The 26035-nt window shown below is 45.5% G+C and overlaps 1 protein-coding gene across 2 annotated transcripts in view; it reads right to left on the bottom strand.

Annotated features, from left to right (window-relative positions):
* TCIRG1 (T cell immune regulator 1, ATPase H+ transporting V0 subunit a3) overlaps positions 1-26035 on the bottom strand; it is a 177339-nt gene that overhangs the window by 18416 nt on the left and 132888 nt on the right. Inside the window, exons 18-19 of one of the 2 annotated variants that reach the window (XM_069628935.1) lie at positions 16841-16958; positions 9326-9497 (exon numbers count right to left, since the gene is read on the bottom strand). In XM_069628935.1, coding sequence (XP_069485036.1) covers positions 9326-9497; positions 16841-16958 — 290 coding nt within the window. Of the gene's footprint in view, positions 1-9321; positions 9498-16840; positions 16959-26035 lie in introns of those variants that run through there. The other variant, XM_069628937.1, reaches the window with a different exon arrangement.

Here is a 26035-nt window from a genome sequence, read left to right as displayed (position 1 = left end):
GTGGCATGGGCCACCACTGATCTCGCATTAATGAGAGATCCTAGTATTGTTAGAGAACTATTAGGTTTGCTGGTTTGACAGGTTTTAAGTGGTGGGGTGTCCAAAGTTGTGTAAGTTATAGTAGGAGTTTGGTCACCGGTGTGATTGGATTGTTTTGGTGAGCGGTGCAGGTTTTTTGGTTGGGTAGTAGTACGTCTGTTGGCGTTATTCTGGTGGTTTCCTACCGGTTAATATATGCTAGGTAGTCTGGACCTGAGTCTCACGTTTCTATCCTTGGGAGGGCTGGTTTTGAGAGTGAAGGCCATTATACTGGATAAAGCGGTGAATAGTATTAGGGTCAAGGTGACTTTTGTGAGGCAAGTGGGGAACATTTTCTTAACTATGCCAGAAGCATACTATGAACTGGTGTCTAGATATTAAGTTTGGCCATAGATACTTCAGTGATATGCCTGAGTCCTTAATGTCTGGGAGGTACAGTGGACTAACATTTAGTACCTTTTGCCTTGTAGAGATACAGTAAGGTTATTCAAGCAAACTGACATCTAGATTCAACTTTAGCACAAAAACCTAAAACACTAGTGACTGGAAAGCAGCAAATAGTACATTTTGGTGCATTTAAGTTGTGGAGATGCAATGAGGTTATGCATTGTGCGGGTAGCTCAGCTTGAGAACAGATTTGGGAGTTATCTGGGTTAGCCCCTGGGACTCTGGCTGGAGCAGAGCGTCCTACCCTGAGAGAGCCCGTTTATGAGGGTATGAACAAAATGAAACATAGACCATGGACAAAAAAAAAAAAAAGAAAGAAAACGGGTGACTTCCAAACATACTGGGATGACAAACTGTGGATGATGATGATGGGCGCTGGGGGGGGGGGGGCTTCACTGGCCCATGCATGTAGCGATTGCATAAAGAAATGGTTTCATGGTCAGATTTAGAAAAAGTCCTCTTTATACATTAAAACTTGTTGTTTATTATTGCTTATGCAACTCCATACGATAAAAAATGAAAGAACATAGTGATGTATAACATCAGTCATAACCCATTGGTAAGTGAAAACAGCTGACGCGCGTTTCAACCCAAGTCTTTTTCAGGGCAAGATCGGTAGTAGGATGAGCTCTGAGTAGGGCTAGAGGCTGGTCCTCCCGAGTCCGGGCGCCAGTTGGGCTGGGTAGCCTGATCTGAAGCCGTATCCAGCTAGGAAGTGCGTGTGTCCCGACGGCTGTTTTCACTTACCAATGGGTTATGACTGATGTTATACATCACTATGTTCTTTCATTTTTTATCGTAGGAATTGCATAAGCAATAATAAAACAACAAGTTTTAATGTACAAAGAAGACTTTTTCTAAATCTGACCATGAAACCATTTCTTTAGCAATCGCTACATGCATGGGCCAGTGAAGCCCCCCAGCGCCCATCATCATCCACAGTTTGTCATCCCAGTATCCTTTCCACCTATTGGGGATCTGGAGTTGGTCCCCAGACGAACAAGGAGTGAGGCTGCAGGTTGACCTAAATTGTGTTTCAAAGAAAGGCGCGCGGCAGGTAGGGAGTCCCGAACCAGAGAACTCCAACCAATTGCGACTTCCAAACATAACATTAACCTAGGAGGGCAAGTGCTGCAAACTGAAGAGTTCTATGTAAATATTTAAATCTACATTATTATAAAAGCACTGGGGGGAGTGGTGGGGTGCTCCATCTTTGGCTAGTAGATGAAGTTTAAGTCAAGCTTTGAAGAGATCCACAGTGGGCCTGGCTTTGATTGTGGGCAGTGTAATCCAATGTAGTGGGGCGAGAAGACTGAAAGAGTGGAAGCGAGAAGAGGCATGGGGGACATACAACAGTGATGTCGAGTTCAGAAGAGGCACACAAAGAACAATATGGTGAGTAAACCGTGAGGCCACGCGATCAACCAGAGCACCAGCCACCAAAGTCTGGAGATGTCTTCTGCGTTGGCTGTAAGTAGCCATCGATGAAGGGGACGAATAATAAAGACGGCCAAAGTTTGTGAAAAAGATAATATAATAGCCATTTTTCAAGCTCTGCATAAGGCAACCAGCTAGCTGGACAGAAAGAAAACAATCTGAGGGACCTCGACGCGTGAAGGAAGAATCTTGGGCGCACTACACGTCACGTTAGGGATTGTGTTACAAGCATGCCCATGTCGACGTCCCCTTTCAATCATCGAAAGACAAGATACAATACTCTGCAATTACCACTAGATGTCGGACTATATGCACAGCATGTGACTAAGCAGATTTATAAGCATAAGAATTACATTTTCTGAAAGCTGAGAAGGTTAATACGAGCAGCAGACGGGGTGGCAGTGATGAATTGTTCCAGTTGAAGGTCAATCGCAAAAAGAATCCCAATGTTGCAAGCCTTGGGTGAAGGAGCGAAAAGGTCAAACGGGAATGAAATGGTAGAGCAGGGATGACAGTGGATTGGAAGGTCAGTGAAAGAAGCCTTCCCATTTTTGGATTGCCAGCAATAGGCAGGAGAGTGTCATTCAGTGATAAATTGCAGTGAGACAGTTGGTAAGCTGTTCCAAGATTGTTGGGGTGAAGGGGGAAAACAAGAAAAAGATTTGAGTGTCATCAGCAAAGAAGTAATAGACTTTCCATCCTTCGGCTTTCATTATCTAGGTTAATTGTATAGAGGCCAAAGAGCAGAGGTTCAAGGATTATGCCTTGGAGGATGCTGACAGAGGGATAGGTCAGAGGTTTGCGAGGATATTTTAATGGACCGACCTTCCAGGTAGGAAACAATCCAGGCTAGAGCACATTTATTAAACCAATGTTCTCGGAGAGTGAGGAAGAGAGAGAAGTGGTCAATTGCATTGAATGCAAAAGAGTCCAAAAGGATGAGTAATGAAGAGAGTTTGAGTGGCGCGCACAGGAGAGAAAATTGGAGATATGCAGGAGTACAATCTCAGTGGAGTGTGCACTATGGAAATCAGATTGAAAGTGATCTGAAAGGCCATTTTCCCTCATGGGATGTAGTGATAAATTGAAGACCACCCATTTAAATTTAATGGGGTAGGAAAGATAATTTGCCAGATTGGTTGGATCAGCAGCGGATTTCTTCTAAAAGGGTAGGACAGATGTAGATATGAAGGAGGTAGGGAATAGAAAGGTTAAAGGTCTCGGAGAGAAGGGCAGGTGATTGTGATTAAGTGTTTGAACCTTTGCGGAGCAAACAGGTCAATTTGAGCACCAGGTGGGTTGGTGCAGGGAAGGATAGGTGCAGGGAAGGATAGATGCTAATGTGGTAGGAGAGGTAGGTGAGAATTCATCAAGAGTAGAATGGAGCAGACAGGAATGGGTGAGAGTAAGAAAGAGGAGGGCTGCGAGTGTCACACAGATTTTTGAGGAACAGTAGTGAGCAAAGCCATTAGCAGCGAGGAAGGAGGCAATGGATATTTGCTCGTTAGGTATGAGAAAAGCTTGCAGTGTAGATTAAGGTTTTTGGGGTGTTATTGCAATGGGGGGAGATTAGGTTTGTGAATTAGAAGGATTTGGCAGAGTCCAGTGCAGAAAGGTAATTTTTGTAGGCTAGGAGTAGGGTTGTGGTCTGAGATATTCGAAAGCACTATAGGTCATGCGCCTATGTTTTGTTTATGGGCCAGGATCTCAGATTTATTTAGGGCCGCGGATAGAGCTGGGAAGGTGTGAACATGCATGAAGGATTGTGTGGGTCACACATTTATTTCTGAATTTGTAAAGCGTGGCTATGACCAGAGGGTATCTTCATAGTGAAAGAAAGAAAAAGTATGGTCAATGGAAGAGGCATGAATATGGGAGAGAGCCTTGAGAGAGGACTTCGCATCATCAAGGAAAGCAACAAGAGTCCTGCTTGAATTTCCTTTTGGTCACAAAGTGGGGAGAGGAGGGGTTAAGGGAATGGTGCGGTCAAAAAATATTATTGGCCAAAAAGCTGGGCAATAATAAAACAAATACCTAAAATATATATTTCTTTAAGTCCCTATGCAAAGTTTCGAGCAAATGAAGCTCAAACTTTAAAATTGCAAGCATTTTGTGAACTGGATGCCGCCTGTACTTGCGTTTGCGGCACTAATGAAGCAAAAGCCAGCCAGCTGTAGTAAACAAAAGCTACAACTGGGTGGCTTTTGCTTCATTGGTGCCGGACTCGGAGGACGGGGACCAGAGACTACAGGCAGGAAAGCTGCAGCTGCATCTCAGTAAGTGCTATTTCTTTTTAAAATAAGCACTAGCTGCGTTTTATTCTCCAAGTTTTCCAGGCTGGAGGAGCCCGGAAAACTTAGAAATAAAACCTCAGATTTTATAATGTTGTATTTATGTTTGCAATAGCTTCAGCTTGGAGCCCTGTGAGCTCCAAGCTGAAGCTACCGCAAACATAAATACAACGTTGTTGTGTTTCAAAAACGCTGCAGTTTTTCTTTCCAAGTTTCTCGCGCTCCTCCAAGCCAGAGGAGCCTGAGAAACTTAGAAAGAAAAACCGCAGCGTTTTTGAAACACAACCGCGTTGTGTTTCTGCCTGCCTTGGCTTTCACTTTGGGCGGGAGCACCGTAGACCCAAAGTGAAAGCCAAGGCAGGCAAAAACACAACACGGTTGCGTTTCCATGCCGCAGTGTTTCTGCCTTCAGCAGCTTTCACTTTGGAGCTCTCGGACTCCGCATGGGGAGCCCGAGAGCTCCAAAGTGAAAGCTGCTGTAGGCAGAAACACAACACGGGTGTTTAGAAATGCTGCAGTGTTTCTGCCTACAACAGCTTTCACTTTGGGGCTCTCGGGCTACTTTCCGACAAACTCTCCAAGGGCATCAAGCTCCATCCGGCTCCAACAGCAGCCCTATAAAAGCCACGTAGGCAGATCAATGGGAGCGTTCGGCTCAGGTGCTCTTAAACCTAACCAGATAGCAGAATATAATATCTTCTGTTTCATAAAACTTTGGAAAACATAACTTGTTATTTTCAGCTCAGACTTATAAGCGACGTAATGATGAATGCTGATAAAGTCTTTTACTGAATAGATTTATTCTGGTGGTTGGCCCAATGCCCTCATGGAAGCTCTCTCATGTATTTCTATTTTCAGTAGGTAACTATGCAGCCTCATTAATATACAGATATACAGCAGTGAGTTTGTGTGCAATTCAGTGTGTCAAAATGGACGGTAACCCCTTAAATTAATCTCCTTTTTTAATGCTTTCCCAAAGACATTTCTTTCAGATATTTAAGTAACTTTAGAGATGTAAAAATGCTCAAATGCAAGGCTAAAATGAGATGAAGAATGTCCCAAAACAAAAGTGGGAAGTGGCACCAACACGTAGCAGTAGATAACTTATTTTATTCACTCTGGGTACTATACTGCACCCATTTAAAATAGAGGGAGATCCGTCCTCTCTTTCAGATTCGATAAAATGTATAGAGATGAATAAAACAAGCAGCTCATAGTTATGATTTCAGATCTCTCAGGATGAGACCAATATTCTGTTCACTGATAAACTTGAAAAGAGAAGCAGCCGCTACAACATCATCATATTTGTCCCTGGGCAACTATGTTCAATGGTATCAGCCGGCAAAGTTTAGGGTCGAGGTGCCTGCTAGTCGGTGTACGAAATAGCGAATTTTTGGTCTGCAATTATCGACAGATCCTCTTACAGAGAATGGAGACGGAGACACAAATATGTAAACATTATCTTCTCCAAATACAGCCATTGCTCTCAATAATTATTGATGCCTTCCGTTTAGAGAATCTGGCCTTCATGGTTAGGGATCGAAATCTAGGTCACACTGAGTTGCTCGTCCAACTAGTTAGATCACCTGACAAGTTTCTTGTCCATAGGAACCCAGGCATGTCTGGGGTTACAGTCCCTCCAAAAGAGTGTAAATGGATGGACCTTTTTTTAACAATACATGCATCAACTAAATGGTCCAAAGCTTTGTTTGTTTATGCACTTCATATTTTTCACAAAGCAATTTCTTTTATGGAACTTTGAGCAATGTATGCTGCTATGGCAAAAACAAGTCCGGGGCTAGCTGTGGCAATTTTTTTATTTGTCATTGTCGAAATTGATGTTTTGTAAAAATAAAGACTCCATATTAAGGATGACATTTATATCATATCTCAATGTCCAGAACTCCTTTAAGGCACAAAGACTTTCAGTACTAGCAAAAAGTCAGACATGATAACACTCAAATTGTTGAAAATCAATGATCCTGAAGGTTGCTGTTCCGAGTCGCTTAACACTTGATGTGCTTTGCACTCTGAAGTGAACTGCGCTGAGAATAGACGTGTGTGTAGCTGTCTCACGTACCTTGGAGGGGAGGCGAGTGTTAGCATGCTGTAGCATACTGGGACCTTCTGTGCACTCTCCCCAACTGTTGTGATGCAGTGTGGTCCACATATCTCGGAAACAGTACATCCTAGTGCCTAAACTGAGCTTGTCTGGTCCTTCTATGACCACACTGATGCCTCACCGATTCCAGGCAACTGTCTCATGTGTGAAGGTGCTGCAATCTGGTGAAAGGGGTGGGGTGTCCAAATGTCATGTAGCCAGTAGTCCAGTCTGGAGACACCACTGGACATAGAAGAACTATAAGTAAAGTCTGACAGGTGTAAAGTGAAGTCATGGAGAGAAGACACGAGGGCACTGAAACGATATATGAATACTCAAAGAGTGAAGATGTGACTGCAGTAACAAAGTAAATGAACATGTGGATACAAAGAAATCATATATACTGAGAAGATAAGTAAGAAGAGATACAGTAGATGTGTATACGCAGAAACGCAAGGTAGAGAAGAAATATAGCAGCTAGCTACAGTAGAAAATATAACCCGGGTAAAGCAGTCATGTTGAGAACTAGTAAGCTAAAAGCCCCAATGAGAGAGACCAAGGCTGCAGAGCTGACAGGCACTGAAATACAAATTTGTGCAAGAACAAAGAATATTTGTTTGCCTAAAGATCAAGGATGGCTAAAGATCAAGGATGCCACAGTGAGAAGCAGCTGCAAGGTACAACGGGAGTCGAAGAGGATAAGCCATTTATGTAGGACATACTGCTCTTAGATTAAGTAAAGAAGTGAACACTTCCGAGTGCCAAGTATTGTACAATTAAAAATGAAAAAAACATATGCAAGACAGAGCAACCAAGAAGTCTCCAGAGCTCAAGAAGAGTAATAGCACTTTGTATAATTGAATCAAATAGCCCTAAATAAGAGGACAGAATGGACAAATCATAGTATCCTCACACGTGGTGCAATGCCTATTCATAATGCTCCAGACGAAGATAGCATGTACCTTCACTCCCTTTAAGGTTCCGGAGAAGAGGATAGTCAACAAGGTCCACTACAAAGAAGAGGCCTTGGCTTGGGGCCCAACAGATGAGAGATGGTGGGCTAACTCGCCAAGTGGGCAGTTGTCTGACATTTGTCCCCACAACTGGGTTTCGTTTTGCTTACGGGCTGCTAACGAGCCGAATGTCCATGGTTGGAAGAGGGTGCCAACCAATCAGGATGGCCTATGTGATGGACTATACATGGTTGTATAAGCCAATCCGCTGCTGTTTTTCTACTGGTATCTGTATTATACGTAGTTAGAGGTTGTTCTAGGCATGCCTACTTGACAAAATCTCACTATTACAACAAAAAATAGAACAAAAATGAATCCCAAATCAAGCCTATTTTAACCCCCTCGAACACACATACCCCTTTCAGGATGTATGCTAACAATCTTCCTTCCCATCCAAACCTCGATGGCCCTTAATGAACAAGCTTATCATCATTGGAAACAAAAAGAAACTTAGCAATCTCTCCCATCTCTACAAATCTTTCATCATGGATGGCAAAACCATACCGGTGGCCAACAAAATAAAAACCATTGGTGTCTACATCGACTCCTCCCTCACAATAAACAGACAGGTCACTGCTGTTGTCTCATCAGCAGCCTACACGGCCAAGTTGATAGGAACCAGCCGCCCCTTCCTCTCCACAGAAAACACTATCACCTTGGCTAGGGCATTTATTATCGTCTAGAATTGACTATTGCAATTCCCTTTTTGCCGTATCTAGCATTAGAAACATCAAAAAATTGCAGACGGTACAAAATAATGCTATAAGAGCCACACTAAACAACCCAAAACACAACCATATCTCGACCACAAGAAGAAATATCCACTGGCTCTTGGTCCACAACAGGATCACATTCAAAATTCTGACAATTACACACAAATGCGTAGCAAAAAAAAGGCACCTAAATACCTTTAGTGACCTCATCTGTAAAGTCAACTCCAATAGATCCGTTCCGTTCTGCCTACACAAACATGCTCATCACCCCTAGGGTCAGAAGACAAAAAGCGGGGGGCTCAAGTTTCCCAGCATTAGCTCCCAAACTGTGGAATGCCCTTCCACTCCAATTGAGAAACAATACCTCTTTCTGGTCATTCAGAAAAAAAAAATCTAACCTTACTCTTCAGATCTGACCTACAGCACTAGATACCCTGCCTTCTAGACTAGTGTACGAACGACTGAGGAAACGCAACATGTAAATTTGTGTTTGGGTGTAAATTTGTTTTTTTAAAAATCAATGTTTGAACTTAAAATAATCTGATGTAATTACACTGTTTATGACGCAACATGTAACGTAATGCCTAGGACATCCAAGATCTACAAATCTGTAACCATATCCTTAAATTTGCTATAGCGCCTAGCTGCCTCTGGGCTTTGTGCGCTTTACAAATGAATAAATAAAGGACAGCCAATGATGTTACCAACACCTAAATAAGCTATAGTTATACATGTTCCCTTAACCAATCCCTCCACCCGATAGGTTTTTACTATTTGCCACGCAGGACGACGTCATAGCGGACTTATTTATTTTCTTATTGGACATTTGTATGGCGCCTATACACAGGTGTATCAGGTGCTGTATATTGAGGTATAAAGCCTTTGTGTAACTGAAATGTATTCGAGTGTGTGTGAGCTGCGATTTGTTTTGCCTGCCAAATTTCCCTAATTATTGAACTGATTCTTTGAGCCCCTCTGGTTATTTGGGCCTGAAATCAGTTATTGTGGTAATCCCGCCCAGCACTTGATACGCTCCAGGTGCTACTGCACACAAGGCATGTCTGTGCTGTGGAAACCTTCCATTTGCCCCTGTGGAACGCTCACATGGAGGGACTCTGACTGATAGAAAAGAAATCCCGTGACCAGGCTTGTGGGGAGGGGGCACACAGATGGGCTGGGCTGACAGTCTGCAGTGTTCGAGAGAGAAGGTGTTTGGGTAGGAACATCCCATTGAATAATACAGGAGTAAGGGTGCACCCACTCCTCAAACTGTCTCATACTCACCAGTGAAGACGCAGTGCATGCAGGAAGGCAGAGAGCCCCTCCATCACTAGCAGGATGGCGATGGTCAGGATGGCGAAGAAGCCGAAGATGGGCACCAGGATAACACCCCAGTAATACTCCAGGTGCCCAAAGCCAATGCGCATCACCATGTTCCACAGCACCTCGGAGAGCTCTGGGGAGAGAACAGAGGGATGAGACATGAGGAGTGGCATCGGAGGGGAGGGGGGGGGATGAGAGACCAGAGAATAGAGTACAGAAGAGGGCGAGAGGTTAAAACACCAGAGGAAGGAGGCGGGTCAGGAGAGTAAACAGTTGAGGGGGCAGTGAAGGTGTGAGACCAGGCAAAATGTGTGGGGGGGTTGAGACAAAAGCACAATGCACAGAACAGACATCTAAGCCAGGCACAGATGTGGTTAAACGGGGAGCCAAGAGAGGAGACAGACCCGACAGCAACCCACACAGGGTGACACCTGAGCTGAAACAGACAAGTGCGACATAAGAGCAGGGAGTGCAGGAGGACAGTCATTACACATCAGAGTATAGGTGAGAAGGGGTTAGTGCCACAGTTAAGGCAACATATGTATACATTGGGTGGTCCTGTCCTCCCAAAATTTAGTGCTGCTTTAAGTGATTTAGAGCAGTAAATGATTTAACCTTGCTGGGTGCCCCATGTAAAGGTACAAAGATCCATATCATGAGGTGAGAAAACAACCATTAACAATGTTTGGTTTTTATGGTAGCCCTTTTTATTTCTTATGTGGCTTTTTCTTATTGCTTTTGTTAAAAGAAGCATTCAATTAGAATCAAATGTTTAGGTGAAAAGAAAAACATAAGAGAACACAGTGCAGCACCATGATCTTTAACCATACATAATTGAGTCAAAAACTGGTCTAGAACTGTGTATATAAACACAAGAAGAGGTTAACAGTGTTCAGATTCAACTTTTCACATATCTGCATAAACAATGTGCAGAAACTCCTTTTGTTTGTAAAGGATGAACTAGAGGTGTGTGTACAATATTACTTCATACCAAACAAAACCTCTTAGTTACATTGCAGTAGAATATTTGTATTTGAAATCTGATTCTTTTCATACAGTCATGTGGACAAATGTTTGTCACTTCTGTGTTGAAGTCGTTGAAATAATAATGGCCAGCGGAGGCTGGTCCAAGACCGGGAGAGACTGGTTAAGGCAACAGACAGAGCAGAAGTTCATCAGAGCAGCAAATGCAGGGGAAGTCATCAGTGCAGGGGTCACATGGTTTCATCAACAGAGCCAGTCTCTGTAGAGTACGCGTGCAGGGAAGAGCCATTAGGGAAGTTGGGAGGGTGGAGCAAGGGATTGACATAAGTGCAAGAAGGGCCACTGAGCAGTGGCCACAGGTGTAGCAGGGGTTTATCATCAGTGAAGCAGCAGCCAAAGTTTGTCATTAGATCAGGGTCCTTCGGATCAGACAGAGCAGGGGTCATCAGGGCAGTGTCCAAACGGGCAGCCATCAGGGCAGGAGACAGCCACCACCACAATGCTGGAGGGTGCAGAGGCTGCAGGGATGTTGATCGGCGAAGGGTTGCAGGAGTAGTCATGACAGCAACGGTCCAGCATTGCAGCAGAATATACAGTAGTCAAGAGGTTTACAGCAGCACTTCTTTGCTTGGGATTAGACTGAGTAATGGTGCAGATGCAAGAGGTATATAAAGAGACCATTACATGGATTGCCAGTGCCATAAGACTACCAAGAACCTCTTACATTTTCATCAGTGTCCAGATGGATTTTCAGAACTAGCTCTGTGAGAGGCTACCAAGAGACCACCCTGGTTAGTTAACAGGGTCATTGACGGTTAGGTCTAGCCAACCTTTTATCAATGTAACGTAGGCTAAGCAGTAAGACAGTCTTCAGGTACTATGGGGGTTGGTGTACAATTAACCACACACAAAGCAGTCAAATTAAAAAGGTGCAACATGGGAATATACAAGTATACTAATTTATTTGGCCTTTAACCCTAACCAGGAAAAGTAGAAGTAAAAACGTTATCACCAAAACATGCCTATATGAACACAAGTGGTGATCTCAAAGTGAGATCTTTCACACTTTTCAATTAAAAACAGTCAAAGCAGTTCAACAAGAAAGACTCTTATGTAGTCAAGTGAGAAACAATGCATTTAAACTAGTAGCCATGTTTCCCTGTCTTATAATTCTAAGGCCCATGTAGCTTCAGCTGTCCTTCCAGGCCAGGTACGTAGGTCGAGGGTCTCAGAGGCAAAGTTCCAGGTAAGTGCCTGAGTAGGAAGTACTAAGTATTTGATGTGCCCCCAGAACAAGCTTTGGCACAGCCAAAAGGTTGGATACAATTGCGCAATAAAGTGCCTTTGTAGTTTAGATGGTATGTAAATGTGCTCTCCCAATCCAACCGCACTAGGGGCTACCCTGGTGGGGTGGGGTTCTTACCCAGAACTCTGTCGGTCATGACCAGGCAAGGGAAAATTAGGGAGTGGACTTGTTCCCATACAACCCCTTTGGCGGAAGGGGGTTAGGGTGTATGAAAACAGGTATGCAGGCTCACGCCTCTTGCGTGACTACCCCTAGGGTACTCCATCTCTAGAGCCACTTACTTCTGCCGTTGGTTCAGCTGATGGATGTCCACGGGTTGCAGAAGCAGTGGTTGATGTCGTATTTGATTAAGAATAGCTCTGCACTCCAGTAGGACGGTTCTGAAAATCTTCTAGCAGGACAGCACAGGCCCTTCAGGACAGTCGCCACTGCCGCTCCTATGAGAAGAGTAGACCTCAGGAAACGCCAGAGGGGAGCACCTCCAAAGTTCACCTTGAGCAGGTGAGAGTCGTGGTGGCAAGGAAGACTATGCTCCAGGAAGGCCCCCCCCTCTCTTTGCAGGTCGATTTGAGGCCCAAGCTCATCTCTTCTGCTGCTCTCGAGAGTAGAATCCTGTGCTCCAGCTCAGGGTGGTGACTTGGGCAACGGACAGGCCTTTGCACAGCCCACAGGAAGTTCCCGGGGCATATCCAACTGCAGGCTCCTTGTGCAGGGGATTGGGCTAGTTGGTCCCGCAAGCATACATGCCAACATTCCAATGCACTTGGGAGTGAGATTTAGTCAGAGAAATCGGGAAACGTAAATTGTCCCATAGGAATGCATTGGGGCTAAAATTATTTTCGGTGGGAGAGCATGAAAAGTAGCAGTACATCTGGAGGGTTGGCATATATGCATCAGTCCAAGGGTCGAAGTACCAATGAGGGTCTTCTAAGATTGCAGCAAGAGAGGCAGGGCTTCAGCGTGGGCTCCTCTCCTTCTGGTCTTGGCTCCAGCAGTTGATCCAATTAACAGCTCAGTATGCCTCTGCTTAAATGTGCGCTGGTGGCTGCCCCAGCCCTCCATTGTCAAGTGCCTGCACATTTGAAACAGGCAAGTGCTGTGCAATTAGGGACAGTTACAAATCCCACATCTGCCCAGCAACAGTTCCCTTTGTGGACTGCAGGTTGGGACTAGGCAGTCGCAACCCCCATTTCATGAGAGGTCCCACACACCACACCTTTCCCAGGAATCCTAGATGGATCCTGCTGGTGTCTCTGAACTTTGAGAGGGCAGGAAGAAGTCCAAAGAACAAGACGTCCAAAGGACACGGCTTGAGCCGCATGGTACGGCCATTTTGAGTAGAAGGTAATCGCAATGGCATTATATTGGGAAAAAAGAAATAACAGACCGAAAAAACAAGAAAAGAAAGAATAGATTTCTGTTCTCTGCCAGCAGCCTTTCCCAAGTACTTCTAAAGAGGCAACAAGAATGTTAATAGAGAAAAATGAAAAATTGATATATAGACCTCCTGCAGCACGTCACTGTAAGGAGATGTGTGCTGCACTAAAATATACAGGAAATGTATGACTGGGACAGAGCTCCCCTGAGCTGGTAACCTTAGGGGTTGACCAGTGCGCTGTGAAGAAGTGAGTCAAACAAGTGAAGTTAAGCAAAAAAGGTTTTGCTATATTTTCAACCCTGTCCTTATTTTTGGAGGCAAGTAAATAACTGGGGGCTCCATTGATGGCAATGGAAAGAAAGTTGTGAATAGAAAAATCTTTCATAACAACCGAAATCTTACAATGCTTTAACACTGGCAAGTTGGATGTATGCCTCATTATGGGGCATCCAACAGAGCAGTTCGAGTATTGCATGAAGTGTAATGACCCCGAGCAACCATGCTACTCTATGGGCTACAGAGGTCCACTGTGACCAGCCATAGTGCTCCATGAGCTGCAGTGGTCCACAGAGACCAGCCGTAGTGCTCCATGAGCTGCAGTGGTCCACAGCAACCAGCCGTAGTGCTCCATGAGCTGCAGTGCTCCACAGCGACCAGCCGTAGAGCTCCATGAGCTGCAGTGCTCCACAGCGACCAGATGTAGAGCTCCATGAGCTGCAGTGCTCCACAGCGACCAGATGTAGAGCTCCATGAGCTGCAGTGCCCCACAGCGACCAGATGTAGAGCTCCATGAGCTGCAGTGCCCCACAGCGACCAGATGTAGAGCTCCATGAGCTGCAGTGCTCCACTGTGACCACCCGTAGTGCTCCATGAGCTGCAGTGCTCCACTGTGACCAGATGTAGAGCTCCATGAGCTGCAGTGGTCCAGCAACCAGATGTAGAGCTCCATGAGCTGCAGTGGTCCAGCAACCAGATGTAGAGCTCCATGAGCTGCAGTGGTCCAGCAACCAGATGTAGAGCTTCATGAGCTGCAGTGGTCCACAGCAACCAGATGTAGAGCTCCATGAGCTGCAGTGGTCCACAGCAACCAGATGTAGAGCTCCATGAGCTGCAGTGGTCCACAGCAACCAGATGTAGAGCTCCATGAGCTGCAGTGGTCCACAGCAACCAGATGTAGAGCTCCATGAGCTGCAGTGGTCCACAGAGACCAGCCATAGTGCGACATGAGCTGCAGTGGCACAGCGGCCAGCCACAGTGTTCCATAGTGACCAGTCATCAAGCTCCATCAGCTGCAGTGGTCCACAGTGATCGGCCATAGAGCGACATGAGCTGCAGTGGTCCACAGTGACTAGCCATAGAGCTCCATAAGTTGCAGTAGTCCATTAAGTGAGAATCCAAAATAATGTGTGTGAAGCAGTGACCCTTGGTGGTCAGCAAAGGAATTTCAAGCGCCACAGTGGCCAGCTAGGACATACTTGTGCTGCAGTGATGACCAGTCAGCAGACAGTGAGGTGCACTGTCCCCGGGTGACCTAGCCAGACTATTGTGAGAAGTATCGACACTGCTAGCAAGAGCAAGGCCAACTCAGACATGACACCTGAAGGCCAGAGAATGGTTTCTAAACAGTGACATTTATTTATTGTTCACTTGTTAGGCGCTTACACAGGAATCAAATACTGTTTCAAAGCGCCCACAGGGCAACAGGGAGGGGACAGGGGATGATGAAAAATGTAATTATAACAATAATAAATAATTAAATTAATTAAACAAACCAGAGAAGATAAGGGGGGAGGGGAAGACGAACTTACTATGCCTGCGAGTGTTCAGAACGTGCAAGTACAGAGGGGATAGGGGTATGGGATAGGTGCTATGGTGCTCATGCTGAGCAGCAGGTGAAGTGCCATGAAGTAGGTAAGTGCAACCTCGAAGGGGAGGGTGAGCCGAAGCAAGTGCAGAGGATGGACCGCAGCAGAGATGATAAGAAGTGGGAGGTCAGAACCATGAGGATGCATAAGGGCCCTGCACTTCAGTCAAGCTACTGTGCGATTAGCAGGGGAGTGAAGAGGTAAAGAAGAAGGGCTTGAGGCTTTTCTGAAATTTAAGGAGGTCCTGCTCATGACTAAGAGGGAGGGGGAGGCTATTCCAAAGAAGGTAGCCCAGCTCACATGCAAGGAGTTGGTGCCAGAGGAACGCAAGTGTCTGTTGGTGGGAGTATTTGGTCTGAAAGAGTTGCAGATAGAGTGGCCCCCTGCCACAGACAGCCTTGTGGATGATGCAGAGGGATTTTAATTTAATCCACGCTGTGATCGGGAGACAGTGGAGACTTTGTAGGGCAGGAGAGAGGCGGTCCCTGGGCTTCAGGCCAAGGAGAAGTCTTGCTGCCCTGTTCTGGATTAGCTGGAGGGGTCGCAGAGTGGACAAAGGTAGATTAAGGAGGTGGCTGTTCTAATAGTTAAGCCTAGAGAGAACCAGAGCCCGGTGAGTCTCTGGGGAAGGTGAGGAAAAGTAGAATTCCTTTCAGAATAAGATCTGAAAGTGGGACTTCTTGACAATGTCCTGAGTATGAGGGAGGAAGGAGAGAGGAGTCGAAGATGACTCGGATTCCTGGCTTCCAAGGAGGGGGCAGGGGAAGATGACCAGTCCATGTATGGCTTGTTTAAAAAGGGAGGTGGGGTGGGAGTGGACAAAAAGAGAATTAGATGGAATGTTGTAGAAAGTAACAGACTGAAGAAAGTGAGGCATGGGGGGGAAGCAGCATATGGAGGCAAGATGGGCAGAAGCTAGAGGTGGGGAAAACAGGAGTAAAAAGGTAAGATGTCGAACAGAAGGGGAGAGTGGAAGCAAAAATTGGGGAAGACAAACGGGCATAGGGTGGTTAAAAGTTGCATTGAATATTTTATTGCATTCAGTATGGAAAGGTACACAATATACTACTCAAGGAATATCCTTGCCTTAAGGAATGCTGAATTACTAGCAAGTAACTCTCTAAAACTGATCGTTCCAATCTTTACCCTGCCAAGTAAGACTCACTGGGAAAGTTCAGTGTCAACCACGGCAGCTAGGCACCAAGTTAGTGACAAAAAAGTCCCAAAGTCAGGTTTCCAAAGGGAATAAACTTCTCCCATAGTGCTTGAGGAAAATCAACTACAAGCCAACAAAAGATTTGCAAAAAGTTTGAAAAGGCAAAGTGCACTGGCAGCAGAGAGTCTGCAGTATGATGAGAACTATAGTGCTCCAAAAGAGGGCTTCTAGGCAGGTACGTCAGCAGAGGTGAGGCCCGACTGATAGCAAATGCGACCATGATGTTTTGGTATGGTGCAGCCATCTGGTAGCCCATGACGTAGCACCAGTAGCCAGGCAGTGCAGACAGTGGCCTGGAGGAGCCGGCCAGCTAAGTCTGGGGGTTCTGTGAGTCTCAGGAGCTTAGATGAATGGTTCCTTGGTTGTAGGTAGTCTTATTTAAACAGTAGGCCGCTGGCCCTAACGGGTAACAGCCCTCTAACTCCAGGAGCACCAGTGTCTTTACGTATGGCCACACAGGACAAGCAGAAAGAATTGGGCAAGAGTGCAAAGAGGTGTGATGAAGCAAGGGTTGGGAAAAGGAGGTGACGGGAAGGAAATGAGAGCTGGGGAAAGGGTGGGAAGGCAGAGAGGATGACATGAGATAGAGAGGAGCAGCGAAAGCCGGAAATGGGAAAAGGTGGAGGGGAAGCAATAGATCGGAAGGACGAGTGAAGCATTGGCATAGGCAGAAGCGGCAGAGGGGGCTCAAAAGAGGCAATCACAGAGTCTGCTATAATATACTCACGAGCATGCGCCAAGCTTAGGGCCCAGAGTCGCAGGTACGACGCGGTGTTGGAGATGCAGCCCAGGCAGTATTCTATGGTGTGGATTGCTTGATGCATGAAGGCCTCGGAGAAATCAAACTGGGGGAAATACAATCAGAGAAACAAGAAATGAAAGCCAACCAGGACCAGATGGCAGATGCCACGCCAGTACAGCTCCAAAGAAAAAAGCGAAACCACAATAAAACAGCAAGTCAAGTCCAAAGGCCAATCAGAAGGAGCCCTGAGGAGGAGTCTGTGTCGCCAGACCACCAGCATGTATATCGGACAATTTTACTCTCGAAAGCAGGCAAATACTCTGAACAGGGAGTACAAATGCTCTCAACAAAATATGGGAAACCCTGTCCTACGAGGAACCCATCCCTTGCTCCACACACAAAGCTCCATGGATCTGTCCATCTCAGGACTACCAGCAGAGCAGCGTCACAGGAAGAAGCCCCAATACTGTCACTAGCTGATCTAAAGGAACAATGAATATTAATTTGCATTAATTAGCATGTGCAAAGAAATGTGAGCTACAAACTAAAAACAACTTTTAGAGAAAAAAAACGGAGAATATTACTTTCCTTCTGTTAGGGAGAATTCTCAGAAAGAAATGTGCTAATTCCCCTTCTACCTTAGAGACCCCCAGCTCTTTTTGCTGGACTCTAGGACTTTACATTTTTATCCTGGAGAGTGAGACACCTTTTTCAAACTCTCTCATGCATCTATGTTTATTAACTCCATAGGCATCATGTTCTTACATTGTGACACACAGCACCTTCAGTGCAGTGCCACATAGAATGCCCTTGGATTTCTGCTAAGGTTTAAATACCATCTCTTGGTGAAACTACCATTTTCAAAAGCACTGAAGTGAAATTGACTTTACTTACATTTTATAACTTTCTAGACCCAGCCCACACTGCCTTACAATAGGATGCTGGAGGAGTTACTTAGTATCCCCTTGGTCTACTTTCTCATGACACACTTTTATGTTACCTTTTATACAATTAATGTCTGGTGGCAGTGGTTTACTTTTTCCTACCATTGTGTATTTCTATCGCGGGCTGCAATTCCAGTTGCAGTAAAGCACCCATGGGTGCCCATTTTTGTCAAAACGGCCGGTCTTTTTTCACCATTTCTTGTTGGAAAGGTCCTTCCTGGGATTTACTCTGAGTGCCAAACCAGTTTGGTCCCTTTCTTCATTTTGTCTTAGGGGGGATTCACTGGTGAATTCCCCTCTCGCTCCAGCGTGTCTGGCAGAGCAGGAAGCGAGGGAGGTGCCGAAACTCCCTGTGCTTAGTCTCCTTGGTTACAGGTATGCACCCAAAGTTGATTGGCTGGCTGGCTGGCTGTCCTCGGAGGACAGCCACCCTGCTGTGTGATTGACAGCTATGCTGCAAATGAATGGGAGAGACCTGTATAACAGGCAAGGCTTTTTGCTTTGAAGGCAGAGTTGACCACTGGACGAGGGAATCCGAAGAAGAACTTGGAAGAGACGCCTGCTGCAACTCCTGGACCCTTGGTTTGCCCGGTGAAGCCCTGCTGCCGTGCTGAAGCTCTGAATTTGCCTCGACTAGAGAAGCCCTGCGAAGGATGACTTCTCCCCTTGGGTTGGTGGGACCAATCAACCTCAAGACAAACTCATCTGGAAATCCTCTTGCAGCTGGCTGTACTTCCATTGCTGCTGCAGGAGCAGATTGCCAGGTAGAGTGACACCAGAATAGTGTGTGCCGTCTTTAAGTCGGACCCTAGCTCCCTGAAGATCCTCCGGACGCCCTTGAAGCAGGACTGACCAAGCCTGAGCCACCTCAGAGTTCTGGGCCCCAGATGCGAGGAAAGTCCATAAGGTATCCGAGAACCACAGTGGTGCTATTCGCGAGAAGCTGAAACCGCGAAGTGCTGCTGATCTGAGGTTTGCCCATTGTTGCCACTGACCTTCAATTCGTAGTGCAGGAGTCCCCAGACGTCCTCCCTCTTGTCCCCACGCCCGAGGCCTAGGAACAACAGGATCTGCAGACCTACACAGGAACAGAAGCCATCTGGAACACATTTTTTCAGACCTAAGGTACTGTCAAACTAAGGGGTACTTACCTCTTCTTGTGTAGCCTCGGTAGCTCTCAGTTGAGACTTGTCTTCATTGCTTTTGCAGAGTTGCTTGCAGCTTTGCCCCTCACAAGCCTCCCAGCTTGCGGCCCTACAGCGATTTCATTTTCTACAAAGACTTCTAAAACATTGTGCAATACTTTTTACTTACCTTCACGAAGTGCTTCGGCTCCCCTAGACTTTGCTTAATTGACATTGGCTGTGCTGGCTCCCTGAAAGACTATCCTCTGACTCTGTGCTTCAACTATCCCTCAACAAAAGTCAGGAAGTGTCTGTGTGCCATCCCAAGTGTGTATTTTGAAGTATATTTTTGTGTTACCTATATTTGCTCCCTTCCAAAGAAGGCTTATTCAATTGACTGTTAAATTAATAGGTAATTTTTTAATCAAGAAACCTTGAGTGTAAGTGTTTATTTGGATACTTGTCAATGTGAATCTGTATGTTACAACCCAACAGCTCGCATTGACCCCTCTTGAGATAAACTTGGCTGCTCACCCACTCTACCAACTTGTGTAGTGCATGCTTATACCAAAGGTTGGGTTAACTATTGCCAAGCGGTCAAGGCTGGTGCAGTCTCCCACAGGGTACTGCATACAATCTTGCCTAACACCGTCAAATCCCAAATACAAAAAAAAAAAGGAAATAAGATACTCTTTCAAAATCTCATCTGCAGCTTAGACTCGAGCTCTCAAAAAAGGGGAATGTTCTTGGAGTAGGAATACCAAGAATGAGAGCTCTTGTAGTAGGAGTTATTTGCGAGCCAATGGAAAACTTATTTGCCTATGATTTTCCCAGTGGACCATTGGTTGCTCACCCTCAAGGTACCCAGTCTTTGGCTGCTTAAAGACATACATTGCATTTCTTCTCCCTGAAAAGTCAATCTTGTCTGGCGGTTTGCTCTCACATTGGATTGGGGGAGAGCCTATTACTTCCTTCCATTTTAATTTGACACATTGCAAAGTAACGCGGGGCTCTATAGTGTCCTGCAACCCCATTTAAAACAGAAAAACAGCCTCAAACATTATCTAGTGCCATGGTTTTCTCTTGGTAGTTATATGAAAAAAGGACATTGTACAATTATTGCTTTACTTAAGCAAGCTGCTTTAAGGTGAGCTTGGCGAGACCTTTTGCCAGACATTTCCCATAATACCAAATACCAGATCGACATACCCGAGATCTCTTCTTAAGGTTCCGATTGAACATCTTACCAACCCAAGACTATCTGAGTATCACCCAACAGACAGAAATCAAATCCTCAGACTGTCGCTTCTGCCAGAGCAACGCAACCAAAGAGACATTGTTCCATATCATCATGATTTGTCCTGCCCTACAAGAAAAAAGAAATCTATTCAAGGACTTCTTTAGAATATCAAAAAAACAGACGACTACAAAAGAACGCTGGAACCATCTGCTAAAAGGCAACGACAAACATCTAATTCTAACGGCCATTCAATTTTGGATTGAGACCGAAAAGATCACGAAAAAAAATAAGTAAATCGTTTTTTAGTAATTATCCTAACGATTCTTCGAAAGACAAATATAATGAAAAGTTTGGATTACCAAACATACCATTTAAAAAAAAATAAAAAATAAAATAATACCAAATCATTTAATGCGCCAAGGCTGGTTTGAAAACCATCCCATAAGCATGCTTTAAACTAGCATTGCCATTATGGGGCATTTATTTATAGGGATAGCCCCCATTGTAATGGCTTTTTGCTACTACTGGGCCTGAGTGGATAAGTGTTTGCAGTTAGAAAAACCAAACAGTTCCACATGGATTTGCAGCATTTCACAAAGGTTCCAGAGGTCCATAGGAGAGTAGGTCAGTTTGCCCCTTGACGCGAAGGTCGAGGTGGCAGGTAGTTTATCTCCGCATCTGTGGCAATGCAAAAATAAATTTATTTTTTTCTTTTTTTTAAAAAGGAGGACCACAGTTGCATTGGAGACGGGCAGGACCTAGCTTGACCTTAGGAGAATCTCCCAGTTCTGTATTCGGGTGCCAGCATTACCAGATTACCTCTAGGGAAACAGGCTATACCTAACCTAAGAAAAACATTTTACTTGCCTGTAACTGTATTTTCTTGCCTAGTAAAAAGTTGCTACTTACCTGCTACAGTGTTTGACCTACCGGTTAGTGCAGTCATGTTTCATCTCGTGCCTTTTCTATACAATGAAGATTTGTTTTATAGAAAAATATGGTGTATGAACACTCTTTCATTTCAGTGTTCAAGAAAAGTCTGCACTGTACCTGATAATCACCCCTCTCATCGGCTGAGAGTTAGGCCTGGGTTGCTCTGTCCCTAAACTGCAGCGAGGGAATCGCAGTGAGACCTACCTAAAGACACCTACCCGAAGGGCTTGAGGAAAATCTCTCAAACACCTACCAATTCCCCATGCTTGCACAGCCGGACCAGGCAAGCCTAATGATGACCCCCTCGCAAGGCGGGGAAACAGTGCACCTGCCCAATCCAGAACACAGAGGCAAGAAGGGGGTTCAGCAACCACCAAAAGCCATTGATCATCCAAGAAAGCGACACAGGCAATTCAAAGAATAAGGGCTGCGTCCAATTCTGAGGACCAGAGCACCACCATCATGAACTAAGTGCTGAGGACACTAAAGCGCCCCCAGACTGAGTGACTGGCTGCCTGTGTCCTGAGGGAGTTCCTGCAGAAACCCAGTCTTCTAGAATAGGCTTGTTGGACTCAGGATGCCAGGTCCTTCTAGAGTAGGGAATACATTGTTTTTGCTTCATCGATCTGGACATCTTTTTGCTGTTAACTGTACAGAAACCACCCCACGCCAGTGAGGGAAATTTGAAGTTGAGTCTCAAGGTTTTCAGTTATGTCGTCTTTGTGCCATGTGCCAGGACATTCTTTGGATGAAGCAAGGCGAGATTTGGATTGGTTCCTCCCTTCCTGGTTGACGCCTGTGCTGGTCTTAAGTTTTCATTCTTTTTTTCAGACATTCCTCTTCTCCTAGCATAGAGAGACTCTTGTGACAGTCACTTTCCTGCCTGCAGACCATTGTGTTATGCTGCACTCCTCTTGCCACGCACCCGCCTGGTTCTGTGGTGTGGTGTGCTCCTTGGTGCATCACAAAGACAGCAGCAAGGTTATCTGTGATGGGTGAACCGAGGTACGATGATCCGGTACACCCTACTTTAGCTTTCTAACCCACCCTGATTGATATCCTTAGTTAGTTTCTTTATGAATGCTACGCCTCATCCCCTAATACAATAGGATTGTCCCAAAATCTTTCAAGTCCCATCAGAAGCCTACAGAATCTTTGCAATAGTTACAGTTTGCATTCATCTTTTCAAAGTGCATAATCAGTTGGTCTTTTATAAGCCAATTGCTGGGACGATTTGTCCACTCCATAGTTCAACAAGTGGTATCAAGGGCCTACTGGCCAAGGGATAGATTAAATACAGTAGAACACATACACCTTCCAATAAGGCAATGTCCACACCAAGAGGTTATAATAGCACTTTATCTTCGGTAATAGAAAATTGTTTTACAGGATACAGGGGTGTAGAGATTATGACCTACAAGTTAAGGTTACTGGCAATGTCAAATAACTCAAGACCGGTGTCCCCTCAACATTTTGGATAGGCTGAGTGGGATACTGGTCTGGAAGCTGCGGTTCTCCCAATCTTAAAAGAAGGCCTAATGTTAAAGAAAGGACTCCATCCAATCGCATACTTCACAGTCAGCCCTAAATCTCTTGCAGCACCCAAATGCTAGCTGCCAAAACTTTGAAAGCGGAAAAACAAGTAAAGATTTACTAGTGGTGGGGCTACACACAGGTTCTTCAGCAAGAAGCTGCAGGCAAAGCAGCATGACGGAAAACCCACTGAAGAAGGTACTGGGATGGAATTTGAGATAAACTGATGTTTGCAGACAGTGCAGCTGTAAAGTTGCAGTCAGTGCCCTGCACTAGTACAGGTAAAATGTGGACTCCTCGGAGTGCAAACAATACTTAATTCCTGTGACACTTTGGTTCTGTAACGGTAGGCCACAGACTCGGACAGTTAGCTGTTCTCAGAGTTTTGGGTGCTCTCGCCTCCCAAAATGTTAGCTGTGCATTGTACACCTGTTGGGAAGGGGAGTGGATCCTTGAGGCAATCCAGTTGTGCAAAGTTCTGTTTGGTGGTTTCTCTCTTCCAGGACAGACTGGCAGAGTGTACTAATTTCGGTAGTTTTCCCCCTACCCACAACTGCTCACATACCCCATGCCTTCTCCTTATACACTGGAGGAGGTACTGGGCCAATCACTGCCTTTCTCCACTTTGGAGTTTGTACTGGGTCCACAACCATAAACCACTCCTGGATTGGTAATGGGGCCCTACCCCAAAGCCCTTTGTTCCACTCCTTGGCTGGCAGATACCAGGGTTCCCACCCACTTGGTTCCTCCTGGGCTGTTGAAGTGTTCCCCTCCTGGTACCAGATTGCACAGCACTTGTATAACTCACTCTATGCTCCATACTCACTGCCCCATTGGTTAATGTTCCCGCCTGCTCCAGTCATTTTCTTCAAATTGTAAAGGACACAGAAATGGGTTTTATTGTGTGATGCTTTGTTCCATGTGAAGTGTTTTTTGCCCAAACGCCTTCCGCTTTTCTCAAGAAAGCACAAAATGAAACCCAAAATGGATGCGAATGAGACATGTTTATTGGGGGAAAGAGAAGGCGATTAAGAGTCTGCCAGTGGAAGGGGGTGCCTAACAATATACTAAATTGCAAGATCACCACAGAAGATAAAGATAGGGGGTAGTTAGGATGTTGAAGGTGGAATTTAGGAAAGTGTTTTGCAGTGCAATGTTTAATGGGAAAGGGTACATCGGAATGGAAGAAATGCCAAGTTATCCTCCTGTTACTCTGTGCAGCATGTCCATGGAGCTCAGTCCTTTCCCTACTCACTCATATTGGTCGTTTACGGGTTCTCTGGGCAGGGTTGTTGTAACCTGGAACATTTCTTTCTAGGCTTTGTGCAATTGTTATTTTAGGAATCTGTTTCTGGAATGAGTGGTGGATCTGATTCCTGTAGGTGGGGGGTTGCAAAGAAGGTATGTCTTTGTGAGGTTATGATGACTCCCGTTTACTCAAGCTTGCTATCAGAGTACTCTACACGTAGCCAGTACATATGGATATGAACTGTGATGAAGGGAGACCAACAGAACATTCAAGACACATAATACAGTCAACCATCTTCATGGTAGTTTAAAGGTTCAAGGTCAGGGGATAGAAGAACACCTACTGATCAGAGAAGATTTATCCAACATAACAAGATGGCCTATTACTACTATAAATGGGTAGGGATGGGAATAAATAAACAGTAAAAGGGCTCCGAATATGGGATATTCCTGGTTCATCCAACTTTAACTTGGTCATGTATGCCTTCTTTCCGTCCCTAACCTACTCGGGATACACATGGGATGCAGTTCAGGACAAATGCTTAAAGACCTAAAGGATGCAACTACAGAAGAACAAAAAAATTGAAAGTATCCAGGAGGGAAAACTAATCAATGCAAAGTCTTATTCTAAAGCAAATAGTTTCCTCATTTTAATTTGTCCGTGCTGTCCCTATGAATCAGAGATATAGCACCCAGGATGCTCTTTGGTACTCTTAAAATATTGGATACATGGAGCCCTTCCTGCTTCTTTGACATAATTACAATCACAGGGATACTGTGGACAACATGCGCTTTTGTTCAACTGTAGATTAGGTTGGTCCAGAAATGATACTCTCTAGGCCACAGATCGCCTAGCTACGCTCTGAGGGATCAACACCACCTACCAGTACTAATTTTCAATAGGAAGCACCCCCCAAGGGCCTGGGTATTACGATTACTTTTAGCAGCATGAATTTCTACCCCCTTGAGAGGGCAGCTGTCAGACTGAAACTATCACCCAAAAGACAAGGGTATCCACTATGGATTAGAGCCTCAGCAGGCTCTGGCACTGAGAGAATACTCCTACGCAGGGTGGTTGCAGAAATCTCCTCTATGCTTTCTGTCCCTCATGAAGCCTGTGGTGTAACCTCCAGCAGGCTATCATGGCAATCGCACCCGCATTGGAGGGTGGACATGGCCAGTAATGGCCCGCAAACCCGACCCTACGTAGGTCAGTCGGTCGCAAGGGCCTCAGTGAGGGCCTTGGGCCATTACCACCCCCGAAAAGGGGACAATGGCCATTCACACCCCAGGGTTCACCCGGGGTGCAAACAGTTTACTTTTTTTCGGGAGATGGGCTCCGCACGTATTGCCTGAGCCAATTATCCTGAAAAAAAAGATGACCACCACAGGAAAGGGGACTTAGTCCCTTTTCTATTTTGATAGTAGTGCCACAGGAAGGAAGCGCGCTGGGACTGGAGAACAAAGTCCTGGTACAGCTGGTAAGTGGTGGGGGCCGGGGGAGAGGGTATTTTATGTTTTTGGGGTAGGGAGGGGACGCGGTGAGTCAACAGGGAAAGGCTCCATGTTGCCTCCCCACAATGAACATGGTGCCACTCGGGAAAGGGCCTCGGGTGGCTGATAACAGGCGGTACACTGTGTATCCTCACCCGCTGTTCCAGCCATCTGATTGGCTGAGTGCCCTTCCCAGGGTGCAAATTCTCTTTCTCAGTCCCCCATTTATTGGCTCTCCAAAGCAGCGGAGCAGTAGCCCTCAGCAGGCTCTGGAGCCTTCTTTCTCTTCTTGGCTCTCAAGTGTAGTTCTATCTCCTTGAACTACTTTCACTAGTGTGTCACGTGCATTACCTAAATTTCCCAATACGGTATGGGGTTGGTCGAGCAATTTCCTGGTCTGCTGTGGGTAGCGGGATTCGTTAGAGGCCTTTTACTCAATTTCCTCATGCGTTTTGTGGCCCACTGTTACTACTGTCATGTGTGAAGTTTGTTCCTCCTTCTCGTTTTCATTAATAGTCCGTTTGCCCAGGATAACATTGAATGAAGGCTTAAAGCATCAGCCTCCATTTTAAGGTCAGGCAGATGCACCTGCATCATTGAGCAGCTCCACGTTCGCCTTCTATCCTTAGTTATGGCCCCTAGGCTGCCGATAAGCAATTTCGTT

Source organism: Ambystoma mexicanum, chromosome 12 (genome assembly GCF_040938575.1).
Source record: "Ambystoma mexicanum isolate Mex_15411 chromosome 12, UKY_AmexF1_1, whole genome shotgun sequence".
Classification (NCBI taxonomy): Eukaryota; Metazoa; Chordata; class Amphibia; order Caudata; family Ambystomatidae; genus Ambystoma; species Ambystoma mexicanum.
Note: the sequence above shows the minus strand (reverse complement) of the source record. Positions and strands in the feature narration are given on the sequence as shown.